The 19,920-nt window shown below is 47.3% G+C and overlaps 1 protein-coding gene across 2 annotated transcripts in view; it reads left to right on the plus strand.

Annotated features, from left to right (window-relative positions):
- Flt3 (fms related receptor tyrosine kinase 3) overlaps positions 1-19,920 on the plus strand; it is an 87,069-nt gene that overhangs the window by 32,488 nt on the left and 34,661 nt on the right. Inside the window, exons 3-9 of one of the 2 annotated variants that reach the window (XM_006979627.3) lie at positions 7,834-8,036; positions 9,452-9,567; positions 12,545-12,674; positions 14,642-14,769; positions 15,476-15,615; positions 15,700-15,853; positions 17,291-17,459. In XM_006979627.3, the coding sequence (XP_006979689.1) occupies positions 7,834-8,036; positions 9,452-9,567; positions 12,545-12,674; positions 14,642-14,769; positions 15,476-15,615; positions 15,700-15,853; positions 17,291-17,459 (1,040 nt within the window). Of the gene's footprint in view, positions 1-7,833; positions 8,037-9,451; positions 9,568-12,544; positions 12,675-14,641; positions 14,770-15,475; positions 15,616-15,699; positions 15,854-17,290; positions 17,460-19,920 lie in introns of those variants that run through there. The other variant, XM_042267934.2, reaches the window with a different exon arrangement.

The raw sequence follows: 19,920 nt of genomic DNA on the forward strand, positions 1-19,920 counted from the left end.
TATCCCACAACATTCCCCCCTTTTTGTCTAAATAAAAAGGAAAGTTTTTTTTTTTTTTCAACTCTAGCATAGTAAAACTATATACAATAAGAACAGTTTATCAGGGGGCTGGAGAGGTAGCTCAGAGGTTAAGAGCACTGGCTGCTCTTCTAGAGGTCCTGAGTTCAGTTCCCAGCCATCACACGGTGGCTCACAACCATCTCTATGTGGTATCTGATGCCCTCTTCTGTCATAAAGGTGTACATGTAGGCAGAACACTCATATACATAAAATAAATAAGTTTAAAAAAAGAACAATTTCAGGTAAGAATTACATTTACAATGTCCAGTCCATTTGTATTTGGCATATTTGCAGAAAATACTTTATTATCTATCCCATTTTGATGAATCTAAAGTTTATACCTAAACCACTTTCTATTGTAACTTAGTATTACCATCCTAAAAATATCTTTTTAGACCTTAAAGTATTTTATTAGATAAAATATTTAAGCTTTTATATCTCTCAATCTTAGAAACATTACATCTCTTTTGTATCTTTTTTTAATTTGATAACAACAACAACAAAAGGTATAACTGTCTAGTCTTCAGCCCCCATCAGAGACCCAAGAAAGGTATAATATTACCTGAGTAAACAGGAAGTGCAGAGCAAACAACTTTCAAAATTATAGAAATGACAGAAACAGCTGACTGCCTGGACAGTCACCCAAAGTTGCTCTTCAACATTGGGGCATCCATCTTTGGCCTCTGGACCTAGAATATCTGACAGACTTTTCTGTGAAGCAGGAATTTTGAAGGACTGGCCTACCTTGTCTTGGCAGAGTTCAGCAGTCACCTTCTTTTGTGTCCTGCTTGTCCAGTTTGGACAATGCACTGTCAGCAATGGAGGGAAGGGCAGTTTCTTACCCAGATGGCTTTGCCACATTGAAAGCAGCTCCATGTGGAAGTTCTTCAATGTTTATCATCCTTTTTTGAAGTAAATTGGTGCAGCCAGGAGCAGGTGTGTCTCACTGTCATGAAAAGCCTTGTTTATTAAAACATTTTAAATGTCATATTTTGTAGGTTTCTGAAGTGTTTGAAGACTACTTATCTATCAAAAAATATATATTAGTTTAACCTTGAAAACATACCTATGTGACTACAAATTTGATTGTTATAGATGACTACTAACCTACATTCTAAACAGTTTGCAATAATAGCCTTTAAGGACTAGAACTTTACATTACATTTTAAAATGAGCTGCATAGGTACAATACCTTAAACAAGAGTAGAAACATGCCAGGCAGTGGTGGTGCACACTTTTAACCCCAGCACTCAGGAGGCAGAGACAAGCAGATCTCTGTGAGTTCAAGGCCAGCCTGGTCTATAGAGTGAGTTCCAGGATAGGCTCCAAAAGCTACAGAGAAAACCTGTCTCAGAAAAAAGAAAGTAGAAACATATATACAGTATGTTAAAACAAAAATAACCTTAAATTTGTATCGATATAAAAAAAAGGCATACCAATGTAAAATATTTGAGATAAGTAGTTGCTTTTTTTGGTTTAAAAGTAGACTCAATAATCTACACTTTTATGCTATGATTCCTAGACCCCTCTTTTTTCTTTTTGGAAAGAGATCCCTGAATCTAATCTCCTTTGCTTAGTTTCCTCCCTGACTATGACCAATAACAACTTACAACCAACCCCCCTAAATGATGACAAACATCCAAAAACCAGCCACCCCACCTCTTGGGAATATGGGCATTGTGTTCTCTAGACTGTTTCCTGTTGTCTGCGGGCGACAGCATCTTTAGGGGACCCTGAGAAAATTGGGATAATGGTTAAGTCCTGGGAAAACGAGCTGTAACATTTGTTGTCCAGTTTCTGTGCTATAGGAAAGTACAGGACTTACCTGAAGTTCTGGCTGGACAGCGTGTGAGGCTGGACCATCTCAGCTCGCCATGTTGAAGTTGTTCTGGATGTAGAGTTTTGAGGAAACTGCAACAGAGGCATTCTGAGAGGCTGGATCACCTGGGATACTTGTCTTTATTGGTGTGTCTGGTCCTGTTTTTCAGAAAGCACACAAACTTTTAAAGATGACATGCATATGTCCGCCTTAACACAAGTATGGAATGTGCAGTGTGCACAGTCAGCTGAAGATTTTTTTTCTATATTTGAGCAAATAAAAGGCATCTGTCGACTTTATAAGTCTGTTTGGGCCGCATAGTCAAACTATATTGTAAATCTCCATGCATGTCATATGAAAGGATGTCATGTAAGAGCAAGTCATGAGGACTCTGTCGCTACCAAGGTTTACCATGTCTCACCCAGTCTCAGAGCTGTTCCCATGTTGAGAGGCCAGCATATCTGACACCTGTCCTGTAGTCTTTCCTGGCTTTTTCCCTCATGTCCGTAGCCAGGATCTTCAGGAGGGCTCCCGTGGTCAAATCTGATCTTTATTAACTTTGAAGGAATCCATAGCTTTTCATTTCCTATGGAAACAAAAGCACACCCTTTCCCCAGTGCGACACATTTCCTGATTTCCGTTCTTAAACCAAGACATCCCTAAAGTCTATAAGCTGGTTTACCTCAGCAGTCCCTTCCACAGTCCAGTGTCTCAGCAGCTGCTGTTCGTTAGCATTTAAAAGATTCAAAGTTAATGAAGCCCCACAGAAGGTCCACACTCCCTGTGTTCTACTTCCTGTCCTTACATGGCTGACGTTTTTAATATTGCTTCACTCTCTCTTTAAAGACTTTATTACTTTTAGACTGTTTATTTTTTTTTCTGTGACTGTCTATACCCATTTTCTTTTCTGTATTTAGCACCTAAGCACCTCTTTAAGCATACTGTACCTTTTTAGAGGTGTTTTTGTGTGTCTGCACCTGGGCTTTCTGTACATTTGCAGCATGAGCCGAGCCTTAAAGGGCCAGTCTTCTGCTGTGTGGTTCCACTTAGCACAAGCCCACGAACAGCAGCTGGTAGCTGTGCCTCCGTATGCAGGGAGCAGCGGCTGCCTGAGAGACTGTGGCACCAGGAAGCCATGTCCAGCTCCTTGTCCAGAACTTTCCTTAGCTTCCTCAGGCCCTGTGTTTGGATATTCAAGCCTCCACGTTGGATGCCGATCTACGACGTATGTCAGCTCTTTTCTGCCCTACCATTATCATTTGCTTTCGAGATTCATTTCCAACACAGTTGGGTTACTTTGGCTTGGATTCCATTTTGATGCCTTTCCACAATATCCTGGTTGTGTATCTCCTCTCTCCTTGCACTTTTTGATGCCTGGTCTCATTGTATAGCCTAAGTTGGCCTGGAACTACCTAGTTTAGGCTGGCCTCATACTCTGGCAGGCCTCCCAAGTCTTAGATTAGAGGTTGCTATGCCTGGCTGCTGGCTCTTTATTTACTCTTAAAATTTATTTTGGATCCTGGAAGTCAGAGTTAAATTTTTGTTTGTTTGTTTTTTATTTTTTGTTTTTCGAGACAGGGTTTCTCTGTGTAGCTTTGCACCTTTCCTGGGACTCACTTGGTAGCCCAGGCTGGCCTCGAACTCACAGAGATCTGCCTGCCTCTGGAGTGCTGGGATTAAAGGTGTGCACCGCTACCGCCCGGCCAGAGTTAAATATTTTAAAAAGGGTAAATTTAGGGCTATGAGTTTAGCTCAGTAGTAGAGCAGGTGCCTTGCATATGTGAAACCCAGGGTTCCAGCCCCAGCACTGAAAAAAATAAGACACTGGAGGGGGAAAGATGTGTCAGCAGTTCAGAGCACTTGCTGCTTCTGCGGAGGACCTGGGTTCCATTCCCAGCACCCACATGGTGGCTCACGACCACGTGTAACTTCAGTTCCAGGGGATCTGACGCCCTCCTGGGGATGCCTCTTAGCTTCTGCAGGCTCCTGCACTCATGTGGTGCACATAAACTCACACACGCTTACACATGCATTCATGGCTTTTATTTTAGGAATGTGTACTCAGAGAAGTATCTCCTCCATACCCACCACCGAGTCCTGCCTTTCTCTAACCCGCAGTTAGCTGACTCCTCTAGTTCTTAGGTATTGAGCCCGAATTCTTTGTACAAAACAAGCAGGGTGCATGTGTGTCTCACGCCGACCTCTCTCTTGCTCCTCCTGATCACACACTTGCTGAGGAGAGTGTTGTAGTGAGCCTGTTCCCTTCGAGGGATGCAGGAAATCCGGGCAAATCAGTTCCCAGAGCGTGTCCTTATTCTTTTTTTTTTTTTTTTTTTTTTTAAACGGCCTTGTGAAACTCGCTGTACGGATGGATATACTGTAGTCACTCTCCTCTGTTCGGGCATTTCAATCGTTTCCAGTATTTTGACCTCACAAACAGTACTGCTGTTGACGTCGTATGGGGATTGCTGGTTCCCACAGCCAGTGCGTGCTTACGTGTCTCAGGTGTTGCTGAATTCCCCTCCAGAAGGCTCTTGGCTGTAAACCCCTGCAGCAGTGTGTGAGCGAGCGTCCACTTCCTCAAAGCCTCGCTATCAGAATGTGTTGGCAGACTTCTCAGGGTTGGCCAGTCTGATAGATGAGAAGTGCTTTATGTGGGTTTCATTTATGCGGGTTTCAACATCTTCTTGTACATTTGGGAGACACTCTAAATCTTTTGGAATAAAAAAAATAGACCATTAATTTTTTTTTGGTTTGTGTATGTGACCGTTTGCCTGTGTGTGTGTCTGTGCCCATATGCTTTCATGATGCCCACAGAGTTCAAAAGAGGGCATCGGATCCCCTGGAACTGGAGTGACAGAGGGGTGTGAGCCACCATGTGGGTGCTGGGAACCAAACCTGGGTCTTCTACAAGACCAGCCTGTGCTCTTAACAGCTGAGCGGTCTTTCTAGGCCTCCTTCTTTTCTTCTCCTCCTCCTCCTTCTTTAGGTTAAAATTGGATCATTTTAATGTGTTTTAGTTTTTACAACCAAGTTACTGGTTCTTCCGCAGACATGTTAGGCTGTTGGGTAGTATCTGGAAACATCACATGAGGGGAGATCCTGTGACAAATACCCAACAGGTAGCATGGACAAGGCCATAGTTGTTCCCCAACTTTACAAAAAAAGAAAAACAATCATATAATCTGGGTGTGGTAATGCATGCAGTCTTGGTTACATAGAGAGATTTTTGTCTCAAAACAAATGGAAGCTGGGTGTGATGGCGCCTGACCTTAATCCCAGCAAAGGCAGAGACAGGCTGATCTTAGTGTTTGCAGTCAACCCTGTCTACAGAGAGTTCTAGGCCAGCCAGGGCTACATAGTGAGACCCTGTCTTGAGGAAAGAAAAGGAAGATCACAGTGTCTACAGCTTCTTCCTGGTGTGTAGAACTGGCTAATACGAGGGCTGCCTTATAGGAAATCACTGGTGAGCCATGAAAGGCTTGCTCCTGGTCCCCAGTCTTGGTGGTAAGCAGCCACTCATCATACCTCCTCATGTCCCAGGGCCCCACTCACAGAGTTCACCTCAGGGACACTGCCCCTAACAATAGTGTGGTGGGGCAGAAGGATTCCTTTGGTCCCCAAAAGGAGCTGAGCTTTTTTAGACATATGCCCCTTGGACTGATGGGTCTCTGTTTAGCTGGTTTTTTTCTGGCAGAGGAGGAGGCACGGGGAGCAGGCTCCTCCACACCCTCTTCCTCCCCGATGTTTGAACTCTTACACTTCTCCCTGGGCGCCGACTCTCCCACACCAGGGGACTTCCCGTTTCCCAGCCTTCTCTTTTGCTTCTGCTTGATCACTTTCACTTGGACTGCCCTGCCCTGTCCCGGGCCTGCTCATCCGTCCTGTGTTTTGCATTTCTTCAAGGTTCTGTGCATGCCAGGCATTTGCTGTGTGGCTGAACCACACTCTGGCCCTTTGGTTTTTCTGTTCATGCCTCTTTTTTTCTGGTGCGTGGTTTGGAACCCAGGGCCTTGCTCATGTGAAGAACTACCACTCAGGGGTTGAAAGATGGCCCAGCAGTTGAGAGCACTGACTGCTCTTCCAGAGGACCTGGGCTCAATTCCCAGCACCCACATGGCAACTCACAACAGGATCCAACACCCCCACACAGACATATATGCAGGCAAAACACTAATGCACACAAGATACAAATAAATGATTTTTTTTTTTTTTTTTTTTTTGGTTTTTCGAGACAGGGTTTCTCTGCGTAGTTTTGCGCCTTTCCTGGAGCTCACTTGGTAGCCCAGGCTGGCCTCGAACTCACAGCGATCCGCCTGGCTCTGCCTCCCGAGTGCTGGGATTAAAGGCGTGCGCCACCACCGCCCGGCTAAATAAATGATTTTTTAAAAAGAACTCTACCACTGAGCTACAATGCTCAGGACCCAAAGCGTTTCCATTTGCGTGTTCAGGTAGTCTCAGCATGACATGGCTGAGGCTCAGCCTTCAGACCGGTCACTGGGCATTCAAGCCTTTGACTTTCCTTCTCTTTTCCTCGTGGCCGTCTAAACAGCACCCACAGGGTTCCACTGAAATCAGGTGTTCCCCTGGGGTGGCCATCTTCGGGGTTCAAAGAAGCTCTTCATTTTGGGGTCTCAGGAACATGCAAGCTGACTTCATGTGGTCTGAAACAGGAAGGGACCACCTCCATATATCTTTTGCTTATGTGAATTACCTCTTTAGTTTCCCCCCTTTCCTCTACTGTATTTTTGGTTTTGTGTCCCCCAATTTTTAAAAAAATATTTATTTATTTTATTTTATATATACGAGTGTTTTGCCTGCATGTATTTATGTGTTCCGTATGTGTGCAATTTCCTCAGAGGCCAGAAGAGGGTGTCAGATCCCTGGGAATTGGAGTTATATACAGCTGTGAGCCACATGTGGTACTGGGAATGAACCCGGCTCCTCTGAAAGAGTAGCCAGTGCTCTTAACCACTGAGCCATCTCTCCAGCCCAGTGATACCTTCTTAGTAGGTACCAGTATAGTCGGGTATTGTATGTTGTCTTAGGTAGAGTTTTATTGCTGTGAAGAGACACTATGACCTCGGCAACTCTTTTTTTTTTTTTTTTTTTGAGACAGGGTTTCTCTGTGTAGCTTTAGGTATCCTGGAACTCACTCTGTAGACCAGGCTGGCCTTGAACTCAGAGGTCTGCCTGCTTCTGCCTCCCTAGTGCTGGGATTAAAGGTGTGCGCCACCACCACCCGACTAACCATGACAGCTCTTATAAAGGAACACATTTAATTGGCACTGGCTTACAGTGTCAGAGGTTGAGTCCATTGTCGTCATGGAGGGGAGTATGGGAGCAGGCAGGCAGATACGGTGCTGGAGAAGGAACTTGAGAGTTCTAGATCCGGATTGGCAGGCAGCAGAGAGAACAACCACTGGGTCTGGCTTGAGCATCTGACACCGTGAAGCCCTCCCTCAGTGACACACTTCCTCCAACAAGGCCACACCTCCTCCAACAAGGCCACACCTCCTCCAACAAGGCCACACCTCCTCCAACAAGGCCACACCCACTCCAACAAGGCAACACCTCCTCCAACAAGGCCCCACTTCCTCCAACAAGGCCACACCTCCCCCAACAAGGCCACACCTCCCCCAACAAGGCCACACCCATTCCAACAAGGCCACACCTCCTCCAACAAGGCCACACCTCCCCCAACAAGGCCTCACCCATTCCAACAAGGCCACACCTCCTCCAACAAGGCCACACCTCCTCCAACAAGGCCACACCTCCTCCAACAAGGCCACACCCACTCCAACAAGGCCACACCTCCTCCAACAAGGCCCCACTTCCTACGGGTCTGTGGTGACCACTTTTATTCAAACCACCACAGATGCGGAATGCCGTTATGCAGACAGGCTTGATGTGAAGAAAAACTGCCGATTCTCATTGTTCAATCTCCACCACAGGTGCCAGACTCCCCGGAAGACCTTGGGTGCACACTGAGGAATCGCAGTGCTGGGGTGGTGTACGAAGCCGCCACTGTGGAGGTGGCCGAGTCTGCGTCCATCACACTGCAAGTACTGGTCACCACCCCAGGGGACATTTCTTGCCTCTGGGTCTTTAAGCACAGCTCCCTGGGCTGCCAGCCACACTTTGATTTACAAAACAGGTAAGGGTGGGCCACAAGGATTTCAGAGCCAAATTTTCTGCATAAAATGTAGTTCATCTGGACTCTCCTACCTTTTTTTTTTTCTTTCCCCCAAACTTAAGATCCTCCTGCTTCTGTCTACAGAATGCTGAGATTATAGGCATGGATTGCTGGGCCTGGCTCAGAACCCCCTTCCAGCTTCCATCCATAATGTGTTGTAGCTTATCTCTGGTGAAATAATGAACTGAATGTAGAATTAGGGTATGGCCTCATGACATCATGTATCTGCCAGTCCTCGGAGGTAGGGCCCCAAATGGAGGCTGACTGCATGTGTGGGTGTCAGCTGATGGTGATGCGTCCGTCCGTCCGTCCGTCTCGGTTCTTCAGTTACACCACACTAGACCTGCACAAGACATCAATAATGTCACCGGATGTGGTGTCGCACACCTTTAATCTGCAGGCGGAGCTCTGTGAGTTCAAGGCCAGCCTGGTCTACAGAGTGAGTTCCAGGGCAGCCAGGACTTCACAGAGAAACCCTGTCTCAAACAAACAAACAAAATATTGATAATGTTGAGGATGTGTGGTGGAAAGGGCACATCCAAAACTACTCTAAAAATAAAATCACAGGCATTGAGACATGGCTCAGTGGTTAAGAGCACTGGCTGCTTTTGCAGAGAATCCAGGTTGGGTCTCCAGCACCCATACAACCACTCACAACCATCTGTGACTTCAGTCCCAGGAGGTCTGATGCCCTCTTCTGGCCTTCATGGACACTGCATGCAAGTGGTATACATACATACATGTAGGCAAAACACTCAGATGTATACAATAAGAATAGATAAAATACTTAAAATAATTTTAATTTTTAAATTTATTTTGGTTTTTTGAGACAGGGTTTCTCTGCATAGCCCTGGCTATTCTGGAACTCACTCTGTGGACCAAGCTGGCCTTGAACTCACAGAGATCTGCCTGTTTCTGCCTCCTGAGTGCTAGGATCAAAGGCATGTGCCACCACTGCCTGTCCAAAATAATTTAATTTTAAAAGTTTATGTACATATAAATTACATATGTAATTTGAAACCTTGATTTGCTCTGATAAAATAAGTATTTTGTTATTGGATATGAGATATAGTTGTGCAAAATATTTTAATAACTAGCAATACTCCATAAGCTTGTAAGAGACCTAAGATTGAGGGGTTTCCCAATGCTGTGGCCTCTCACCCTCCTGAGCCAAAACTCCCTTTTGAAGGCTGGTAAAAGTCACAGCCAGGCTAATAGTGCTCAGGCTGAGGCTGGCGCAGGGCCAGAGTCATGTTCTCCTCAGAGCAGCCCTCAGGGTCACAGCCTCCAGGAAGGCTCCCCGGACTCAGGGTGAACTTGATGCTCTTGGTTCTGAGTGTTTCCCAGAGTAGCCAGTCCTCTTTCTGATTCTGCAGAGGGATCGTTTCCATGGCCATTTTGAACGTGACAGAGAGCCAGGCTGGAGAATACCTACTGTATCTACAGAGTGAAGCCTCCAACTACACAGTACTGTTCACAGTGAGTATACGAAGTAAGTCCAGCTCACTACTAGGTACTCCAGTACCCCACGGGAGTGCCTCAGGACTGGGTACTATAGTACCCACAGGAGTACCTCAGGACTGGGTACTCCAGTACCCCACGGGAGTGCCTCAGGACTGAGTACCCCAGTACCCCACAGGCGTGCCTCAGGACTGGGTACTCCAGTACCCCACAGGAGTACCTCAGGACTGGGTACTATAGTACCCACAGGAGTACCTCAGGACTGGGTACTCCAGTACCCCACGGGAATGCCTCAGGACTGGGTACTCCAGTACCCCACAGGCGTGCCTCAGGACTGGGTACCCCAGTACCCCACAGGAGTGCCTCGGGACTCCTGTACTTTCCCTCACTGCTGGGCTCACTGAATGCCGATACGCAGGGTCTTTTCCACACAGGGCTGGAAGAACTGGAAACTATATTCATCACTTGGGAATGAAAAATTCTGTCTCTTCAAATTTTTCCCAGACTAACCTCAAACTCCTTCTATAGCTTAGGGTTGCCTTAAATTAACAACTGTCCTCCTGCCTCAGTCTCCCAAGTATTTAATTGCAGGCCCGTGGTACCATGCTGACTAAATGTCCTGAGTTCTAATTCTGACGACCAGCTTTCGAGGGCTCCTGAGTCTCTCTGAGACCCAACTCCCTTCTCTGTAATGAAAGGGGGATGAAAATCCATACCTCTGGACTGGAGAGCTGGCTCAGCAGTTAAAAACACTGGCTGCTCTTGCCGAGGACCTGGACTGGATCCCGACACCCTCGTGGCAGCTCACAACCACGTGTACCTCCAGTGCCTTTCTGACCTTTGGGTAGTGCATGTACATGATGCAGAGACGTGTGCAGGCCAAACACCCTTACACATAAAAATGAAATAAGATTAATTTATCTAAAACAACAACAAAACAATCAAAAACACAAACACGTGGACTGTAAAGCCTCAGTGTGACCTTGCAGACCTTCCTGACACGATGACACTGTTTCCCAGCTCCTATGCCGGGCAGCACAGGCCCGACACATGTCACTGCTGGACACTTGAACTTTGGCTGGTGTAACCAAGGAACCAAATTCTTTATTTCATTTCATGTGAATTAACTAAACTCTGAAATTAAGTAAGCACATGTAGCCAGTGGCCACTGTGGTGGACGGTACCGGTGTACGCAAATGCAGACTGTCAGAGCAGTTGGATGGCTACCCAGGTGGTAGCCGTGTGTCAGCAGAGACGCCCCCAGGACGGGCCCTCTGACATCTGCTCACGTGGTCCGTTACCCACAATCCTCACGTCTGCAGACATGCTGCGCACCCCGTTTTCCTCCCTGTGGCTGTTTAGGTGGCCGCCTGCACGGAGCCTTGAGTCTTTGGGGACCGAGGCAGTGCCACCGGCTCAGAGTTGACCCCACGGCAGCTGAGCTGCCTGCCACACATGGCTAGGACTCGCCAGGATGCTCTCTTCCCTGTGAGGGACTCAGGGGCACAAAGCCGCGGTGATGCCGCGGGGTGACCACAGGGACCGTTTGTGGTGGAGTTCTGCATGCCTCATCTCACAGAGGTTGACCTGCAGGTCGATGTGAGTGCAGGCGCCTGACATATTTGTGACTGACAAATCCAGGGGCCCACGAGAGCCAGGCCTGCACCCTCTCATGGCTCCACTCTGGGCCTGTATGACGCTTGTGGTCTTACAACCATAATGACTAGCACAGGGGAGCATGCAAGGTGCAAGCATTACAGCTTGGCTGGGAAGGTATCCTGGCAGCCAGGAGCCAAGGAACACCACAGAGTCACACGGCACAACAAACCTCACCCACAAGATTTGTTGGGAAGGGAAAAAGCCAGAAGAGCGCCTGCCTCTGCTCTGGCGAGAAACAGCAGCAAACTGAGCAGGATACAGGGCTTATATAGAGCTTCTTGAGAAAGGGGTGGAGGGCTGGAGAGATGGCTCAGAGGTTAAGAGCACTGGCCGCTCTTCCAGAGGACCTGAGTTCAATTCCCAGTACCCACATGGTGGCTCACAACCATCTGTAATAAGATCTGGTGCCCTCTTCTGGCCTGCAGGGATCCATGCAGACAGAACACTGTGTACATAATAAATAAATATTAAAGAGAGAGAGAGAGAGAGAGAGAGAGAGAGAGAGAGAGAGAGAGAGATATGGAGCTTTCCAGGGTGGAGATTGGTGGGATTTCATGTCCAGAGATTGGGCTTTTTTACTCTGTAGGGTGGGGTCAGGGGTCAGGGTCCAGCAGCTGGGGCAGTTAGAGTGTTCTGTGGGTGGATCCTGGTAGGTAGAGGACCCAGATATCCCTAATAAAGTGTAGAATTGGAATCAAGTTTAGAAACCACCAGAATTAAAAAAAAAAAAAATGAGAACAACCACAGACTGGGAAAAGATACTTGGCAGTTTACAATCAACTACAGATTAATAGTAATAATATATAAATGGGCATCCATAAATAACTAAGGATCAAAGGGAAAGCAAAATATCCCCTCCCCAGTAACTGAGTAAAATGGGTAGTCATTTTCATATGTGTGTTTTATGTATGTGCATGTGTGTGTGTAAGTATATGTGTGTATGGACGCATGTGTGAATGTGTGTGTGTGTGTGTGTGTGTGTGTGTGTGTGTATGTAAAGGTCTAGTCTGAATGGGATGCTAAGCAAAACTAAATTCTGTTCTAGCCGGGTGGTGGTGGTGCACGCCTTTAATCCCAGCACTCGGGAGGCAGAGGCAGAGGCAGGCGGATCTCTGTGAGTTCGAGACCAGCCTGGTGTACATAGAAAGTTTCAGGACAGACAAGGCTTAGTGAGACGCTGTCTCAAAACAAACAACAAACAAACACACAAAGCTGCTATCCTCTGAGGGTGTTGGGGAGCCAGACTCCGCTGTGGTAGGGTTAGCTGTTTGGAAGTGGTGTGGAATCTTTTTCGAGGGGCTGCGGGGACAATGTTAAGTCCTGAGTGGCAGTATGTTGTCATGCCTCAGATACGCAGCTGTACGTGCTGAGAAGACCTTATTTCAGGAAGATGGAAAACCAGGATGCGCTGGTCTGCGAATCGGAGAGTGTCCCAGAGCCCACTGTGGAATGGGTGCTATGCAGTTCCCACGGGGAGAGGTAAGGCACACCTCGCTGTGGCCTTGACCGCTGGGCCTGTCAGGACGCCGGTTGTTTTCTACCATGGTTGATGTCATACTGTGTGTGAAATTCGATTCCCCACCACCACCACCACGTTTCAACAGAATGACTGGAGTGGGTTTCGTGGGGGAGGAAATGGGGTGGTTTTTGGTAAGTGGGCCTTTGAGAAACCCTCGGGGTTGCCTAGCCATTCCCTACAAAAGGAAGACTAACCGCTGTCGTTGGATCGCAGATCCCCCAAGAAGTTTCTTGTGAGTAAACGTTTACTTCGTGATCATTCTGTTTACTCTGGAGAGGCCGTTTATAGAATTAATTGTTAAGGAGATGGAATCCAGAGCCCGAGAACCCAGCTTTGAACCCTAGTTTGTTTACCAAGCTGTGTGGCCTCAGACAAGTTACTTAAGCTCTCTGTGCCTCGTCAGAAGAGTGAGGATGGAAGAAAAGCAAAATAGTTTTTTTTTTTTTTTTTTAATGTGTAAATGCTCTGTCTGTGGCTATGTCTGCAGGCCAGAAGAGGGCATCAGATCCCGCTACACATGGTTGTGAGCCACCATGTGGGTGCTGGGAATTGAACTCAGGTCCTCTGGAAGAGCAGCCAGTGCCCTTAACCACTGAGCCATCTCCGAAGCCCCGGCTTGGACAGATTTTTAAAGGAAGAATGGGATTGCCGGCATGGCAGAGTGAGTTGAGATGTGAGGCCACAGAGCCAGCCTGGCAGGCACGAGACACGGGGTGCCAGTCCTCCTCTGCTTCTCCCATGAGCTAGAGCTGGGTTCCCGCTGGGTTCCCGCTGGGTAAGAAGCCCTGTGCCCCGAACCAGGCAAGTCAGCGATACCATGCATCTGCTGAAAACTAAACAGGACACAGCAGAAGAGAGGGAAAGGAAAATCAGTCTCTCAAATACTATTAATGTGATCTTGAATTTTCTGGAAAAAAAAAAAGGTGGACCTGAACTGTGTGTTCATGTTTGACATGCACTTATGCGTATAATATGTATATTATGTATATATGTGTATAATGTGTGCACAGAATAAGAAGGTTGGAATACTGTCCCATCTGTGTGACAGTATTTGTCTTGGGGTGATAGGAAATTGGCGACTTCAAATTTGAAAGAAAAACGCACTTGATTTAGAGGAGAAAAACAGGAGTGGGGGAGGACACAGCCCCCAAACTATCACATGCCCTGGGAAAGCCATGTGCGGTCTTCTCTAGAAGTCACACTTTTTGGCTTTCCAGTTTGTGTTGGGAACTCACTCTGGCCGGCAGTGTTAGCCTCTGTCTCTGTCTCTGTCTCTCTTTGTCTCTCTCTCTCTCTCTCTCTCTCTCTCTCTCTCTCTCTCCCTCCCTCTCTCTCTCTGTCTCTCTCTCATCATCATCCTCATCTGTCCTTGGAAGAAAGATAAGCAGCAGTCTTATCCAGCTGCATCAAAGCCCAGCTGTGCATCTTGTCTCATCTTTTCTTTCTCAATGCTTCCTTTTTTCTTTTTTGCCTGTCTTTAAATGATAACCAGAGGTGGAAAAAAAGATCACCCAACATTTGTGTGTAATGATGTACACCTGTGATCCCAGTACTCAGGAAGCTGAGGCAAGAGGTTCTGAGCCACGCAGGGAGGGCAAGGCCAATCTGAACGACCTGGAGAGACCCTGTCTAGGGGGAAAAAAAGTCTGAAGTGGTCATGTGATATTATTTTAATTAGATACAGAGCAGCTAGCTGGCCCCTGGGGTCCCAAGCTGAACACAGTTACATTGGTTGACTTTTTCATCCACTCTTCTCTTCGATCCCTTCAGGCACACTTTGTAACTTTGTCCCCTTAAACATGCCGGGTGGCTTTGAACCCAGGGCCTTACATATGCTGTGTAAGCAGTCTCCATCAGGCAGGGCCGCCAGCCTGCTACCTGTCACTTTGAAACATTTCGTGAAGGAAACTTGATCTTCTCATTGCAGCTGTAAAGAAGAAAGTCCAGCTGTTGTCAGAAAGGAGGAAAAGGTTCTTAACGAGCTATTCGGAGCGGACATCAGGTGCTGTGCGAGAAATGAACTGGGCCGCGAATGCACCAGGCTGTTCACCATAGGTAACTGGGGACCGTCACCTGTATGTCATTAGTGACCATGCTATTCGGGACAGATAGCACCTGCTATCACTCAACTTCAGACGTTCCTTTTTCTTTCTTTCATAGCACTTTGTTTGATTTGGCTTTATTTAGGTGCTGGGCTCGAACCCAGAGACTCTGAGTGCGTGCTCTGCCACCCCGTTCCACCCCAGACCCTTCACACCACTCTACTACATTTATTTATTGTGTGTGTGCGTGCACGCATGTGCTAGAGTAAGCATGTGGAGCTCAGAGGACAGCTTGTGAGAGTGTGTCCCCTCACTCCGTCCTATGGGGCCCCAGGATCAAGTTCAGGCCATCCAGCAGGGCAGCAGGCACCTTTACCCACCGGGCCATCCCGATGGCCCACTCAGACCATTGAAAATGTAAGAGTGCAGATTCAGCAGGTGGGAGATTTCTTCAACAAAGGGTATTCCGTCTCTAGAGGATTGTCTTGTTTTGTCATTTCTATCTTTGTTCTGTTCCATGGTTCTGGGGACAGAGTCCAGACCTTCTCCAGGCTGGCCTCCTCCAGTCTCAGCTCAGGATGATTTTGATTTGATTAGTAGTAACATTGGGGACATTGACACCTTGGTTTTTCAAAGTGTTCATGAGATCTTTGTGATGAGGCAAATGTTTTAAAAATAACGACTTTTTTTTTCTTATTTGGCATATTTTTATCTTCTAGATCTAAATCAAACTCCTCAGACCACACTGCCCCAGCTATTCCTGAAAGTGGGGGAACCTTTGTGGATAAGGTGCAAGGCCATCCATGTGAACTATGGATTTGGGCTCAGCTGGGAGCTAGAAAACAAAGCCCTCGCGGAGGTAATGGCGCCATTGGTCTTTGCAGCAAGTGTCCAGCCCAGGCTGGAAACCTGAACTGCAGACTCTTGTTTCGTTAACACCCAGGGCAGCTACTTTGAAATGAGCACCTACTCTGCAAACAGAACCATGATCCGGATTGTGCTGGCTTTCGTGTCCTCTGTGGGAAGAAACGACACCGGACATTATACCTGCTCTTCCTCGAAGCATCCCAGCCAGTCAGCGCTGGTGACCATCCTAGGTAGGTAACCCAGGCGGCTCGGGGAATCTTGTCTGTATGTTTGTTTCTGTTTTTCTGCAGCCTTGGCTCCCCTGGCACTCACTGTGTGGATCGGCTGACCTCGTGCTCTATGCCTCCCGAGTGCCGGGATTATAGGCATGAGCCACCGCGCTCAGCTCTGCTTGGATTTTTGGGTGCTTTTAGTGTGGGATACGGACTGTGCAACCTAGATCCTGACTTCAGTATAGCCGTCCACTAAGAAACTGCAAAGGGAGCCTGGGAAGATGGCTCAGTCAGCAGAGACGATGGCTGCCGAGCCTGTGGCCTGAGTTCCATCCCTGGAACCTCTACAGGTTGTCCTCTGACCTCTGCATGTGGTCTTTGCCACACGCACCACCCGAAACACTTATTTTTATTTTCTGTGCATGCGTGTACCGTACCTCTGTGTCTGTGCCCCAGCACGTGTATGCAGAGGCCAGAAGAGAGTTGTTGGGTCACAGGTGGCTGTGAGCCACCGTGTGGGTGCTGGGAATTGAAGTTCTCTGGAAGCGCAGATGGTGCTCTAACTGCTGAGCCATCCCTCCAGGCAAAAGTCGTAAAAGACGCTGAATTAGGATAGGGTGGTGGAGATAAGCTTCCTCCAGCCTTCCTCTCCAGTTCAGCCCTGCACACTTGGATGCCACTGTCTTCGCTCAGACTGCATTGCAATGGGATCAATATTTGCCTGACCTTGTCCTCCATAGACTGTCACATCCTGTGGACAGGGCGGTCCCTGTCCCGGGAGTCCAGAACCTGGCACTAAATACCTGCCTAATGAATCCTTGTTCTGGGAATGTGCTTAGTGTGGCCATGAGAACCGTTCTCATGCTGGGTGAGTGAGAATTAGGGGTGCCCTCTAGGATTGCAGAGTAACAACCACACATAGGTGACATCACATTAGGGTGCAGGCTTCAGCGATGTGAGCCAGCCAAGGAGGCAGCTGGGCTCTTGGCACAGCAGTTTGGAGGCCCACGGGGAAGCCTGGGCCATGTTGTGTGTTGATTTGTACCTGGAGATTATTAGCATGGGGCTTGTCCCTGGGTCCTCGGCAAGAGGAGTATGTCCTCTTAGCTTCTGAGCATCTTTCCAGCTCCAATGTCCCACCCCTCGTAAAATCCTGCCTATCAAAGAAGAAAGAGTTCAGCCCATCTGGGACTGAAATGCCCGTGTTTCTTCTTGGACTAGCCCAACTCACAGCTCATCAACATCTGTGCTTTCTTGCATTAAACTGACAAAATTAAAAAGAAAATCCTTTTACTGCAGATCTCTATGAGTTCAGCCTGGTCTACATATCAGGTTCCAAGTTGGCTGGGACTACACAGTAAAACCCAGTTTTGTTTTTTGTGTTTGTTTTTTAAAGATTATTTTACCATCCTAATGCAAATATGAATATCTAATTTGCACATCTTCTTTTTACAGAAAAAGGATTCATAAATGCCACCAGCCCACGAGAGGAGTATGAAATTGACCCATATGAAAAGTTCTGCTTTTCAGTCAGGTTTACAGCCTACCCACGGATCCGATGTACGTGGATCTTCTCTCAAACATCATTTCCTTGTGAACAAAGCGGTCTGGAGGATGGATACAGGTAAGACAACACAGAGCATAGTTCTCCACCCTCACCCTTGCACAGGACAGTGTTGTATTTATGGAAGTGAATCCTCTCATTATGAGTGTATGTATACAGGGACAGGCATGCCCTCCCCCTCCTCCAGTACTGAGGATCGACCCCAGGGCCAAGCACCCTGCCACTGAACTCAGCCCCTTGAGTTTGTGAGTTGATTTATCATTGAGTCGGGGAACTGAAGACTGAAAGCTACCCTGTGAGGGTAGCTGCCCCACATTCTCTTCTGGGAGTAAAGCCTGCCACATGAAAACAGAATCCTGGCAGCCTTTCCGTCAGGAGATTGTGGTTTCCTGTCTGAATGCTGTGCTGTGACTGTACCCTTTGTGAGTGATAGAGGAATTGAACCTCCTTGCCAACCGAAAACATTGCTCATAGGTGTGCTGATTTATGTTTTCAAATGAAAATGCAAAAATAGCTCAACCATAAGTGTAAAGGACAATTTAATTCTCGCAGGGATTTGTTCAACTATATTCTAGGGGGGAAATTCTCATTCCTTCTTTGAAAAGCAAAAGCCAGCTTCCCCCGATTTCTCCCTTTAACTATGGCGCCTCTCCTTTCTTTCTTTTCAGATTTTATTTTTAGTAGTTTTAGATGTGTGTGTGTGTGTGTGTGTGTGTGTGTATGTATGTGTGTGTGTGTGTGTGTGTGTGTGTCTTTGCATTTGAGTGCAATGTCCATGGAGGCCAGAGGCTTGGTTACAGTCAATTTTGAGCTGCTGGAAACCCAACTCAAGCACTCCTCAAGTGTTCTTTCTTAGCTGCTGGATCAAATCCACACCGCATCTTCTCCTGTTTCTTACAGCCCAGGGCTTCAAGGTAGACTGTGAAAGCCAGGGTGTTACTGACCTCTTTCAAGAGTCTGCTGTCGCCAGGCGGTGCTGGCACATGCCTTTAATCCCAGCACTCAGGAGGCAGAGGCAGGCGGATCTCTGTGAGTTCGAGGCCAGCCTGGGCTACAGAGTGAGATCCAGGACAGGCTCCAAAGCTGCACAGAGAAACCCTGTCTCGAAAAAAACAAAAACAAAACAAAACAAAACAAAAAAGGGTCTGCTGTCTAGAACAGTCAGTGTTTCTCAGCATGTGATCCATAAGTGTGAGAGTCACTTGGGCAATTGTCTTAAAAGGTAGATTCATGGCTCCTGTTCTAGACATGCTGAATCAAACTTTGTTCTTTTCCAGATAGGGGCTCGCTATGTTGCCTGGGTTGGACTTGAACCCTTGAGTTCAGGCGACCCTACCTTGGCCTCCTAAGTGGCTGGCACTGTTAGGCAACAATGGCTGGAAGGCCTTGGCTGCTGATTTGTCTTGGGCTGGCTCTTTACCACAGTAGCCAGCCACCAGTGTGAGGCTGGTGAGGACTTCCCACTGGGCCGCTCTAAATTGAGATGTAAAACACACTCTAGGTTTGAAGACTGTATTTAAAAAAGAATGTAAAATCAGCTGCTGAGCTTAGCTTTTCCCTCTTCTTTCTAATTCACATACATAGCTGGCGGGGGATTTACAAAAGGGAGAATGTGGCTTGTGTTTATAGCTCATCATGATCTTGTTGGATCTCTCTGGTCACTGTGATGACTAAAAGCTGAGTTCTTTTTACCTTAATTCTGCTTGGCGCTTGCTTCATGATATTGTGTTATTTTTTTTTTTTAATTCCCATAAGTGACTTCTAACTGGTCTTTGAGAGAGAGAGAGAGAGAGAGAGAGAGAGAGAGAGAGAGAGAGAGAGAGAGAGAGAGAGAGGCACTGGGATGGGACCTGGGGCCTTGCATACTAAGCAAGTGCTCCCTCACTGACCTTCAGCCTCAGCCTTGTTTGGATTTTTGTTGTTGTTGTTTTTTAAAGATTAATTTTTAATTTCCTATGTGTGTGTGCCCATGCCTGTCTGTCTGTCTGCCTGCCTGCCTGCCTGCCTGTGACGGATCCCCTAGAACTGGAGGTATAGGCAGTTGTGAGCCACCTGATGTGGGTGCTGGGAATTGAACTCAGGTCTTCTGCAGGAGCCATACTGACTTTTAACCCCTGAGCCGTCTCTGCCCCATGGCTTTTCTTGGGGATGCAGGTGTCTGGTGGGGTGTGTATACGTGTGTGTATGCACCCATGTGCAGAGGCCACATCAACACTGGAGGTCATCCTCTGTTGTCTCCAAGATTTGTTTTTAAAAAGTATTCATTTATTTTGTGCATTTGAGTGTTTTGCTTGCATGTATGTCTATGCATCAGATCACATGTGTGACTGGTGGAATGAGATCCCTTGGAAATAGAGTTATGGTTGGTTGTGAGTTGCCATGTGGTACTAGGCATCAACCCTGGATCCTCTGCAGAGACAAGTGCTCTTAGCCACGAAGTCATCCTAGCCTCCTTCACTGTTTTTTAAGACAGACTTTCTCACTGAACTTGGACTCACCATTTTGGCTGGACCGGCTGCCG

The sequence above is a fragment of the Peromyscus maniculatus genome, chromosome 23, assembly GCF_049852395.1.
Source record: "Peromyscus maniculatus bairdii isolate BWxNUB_F1_BW_parent chromosome 23, HU_Pman_BW_mat_3.1, whole genome shotgun sequence".
In the NCBI taxonomy this organism is placed as follows: domain Eukaryota; kingdom Metazoa; phylum Chordata; class Mammalia; order Rodentia; family Cricetidae; genus Peromyscus; species Peromyscus maniculatus.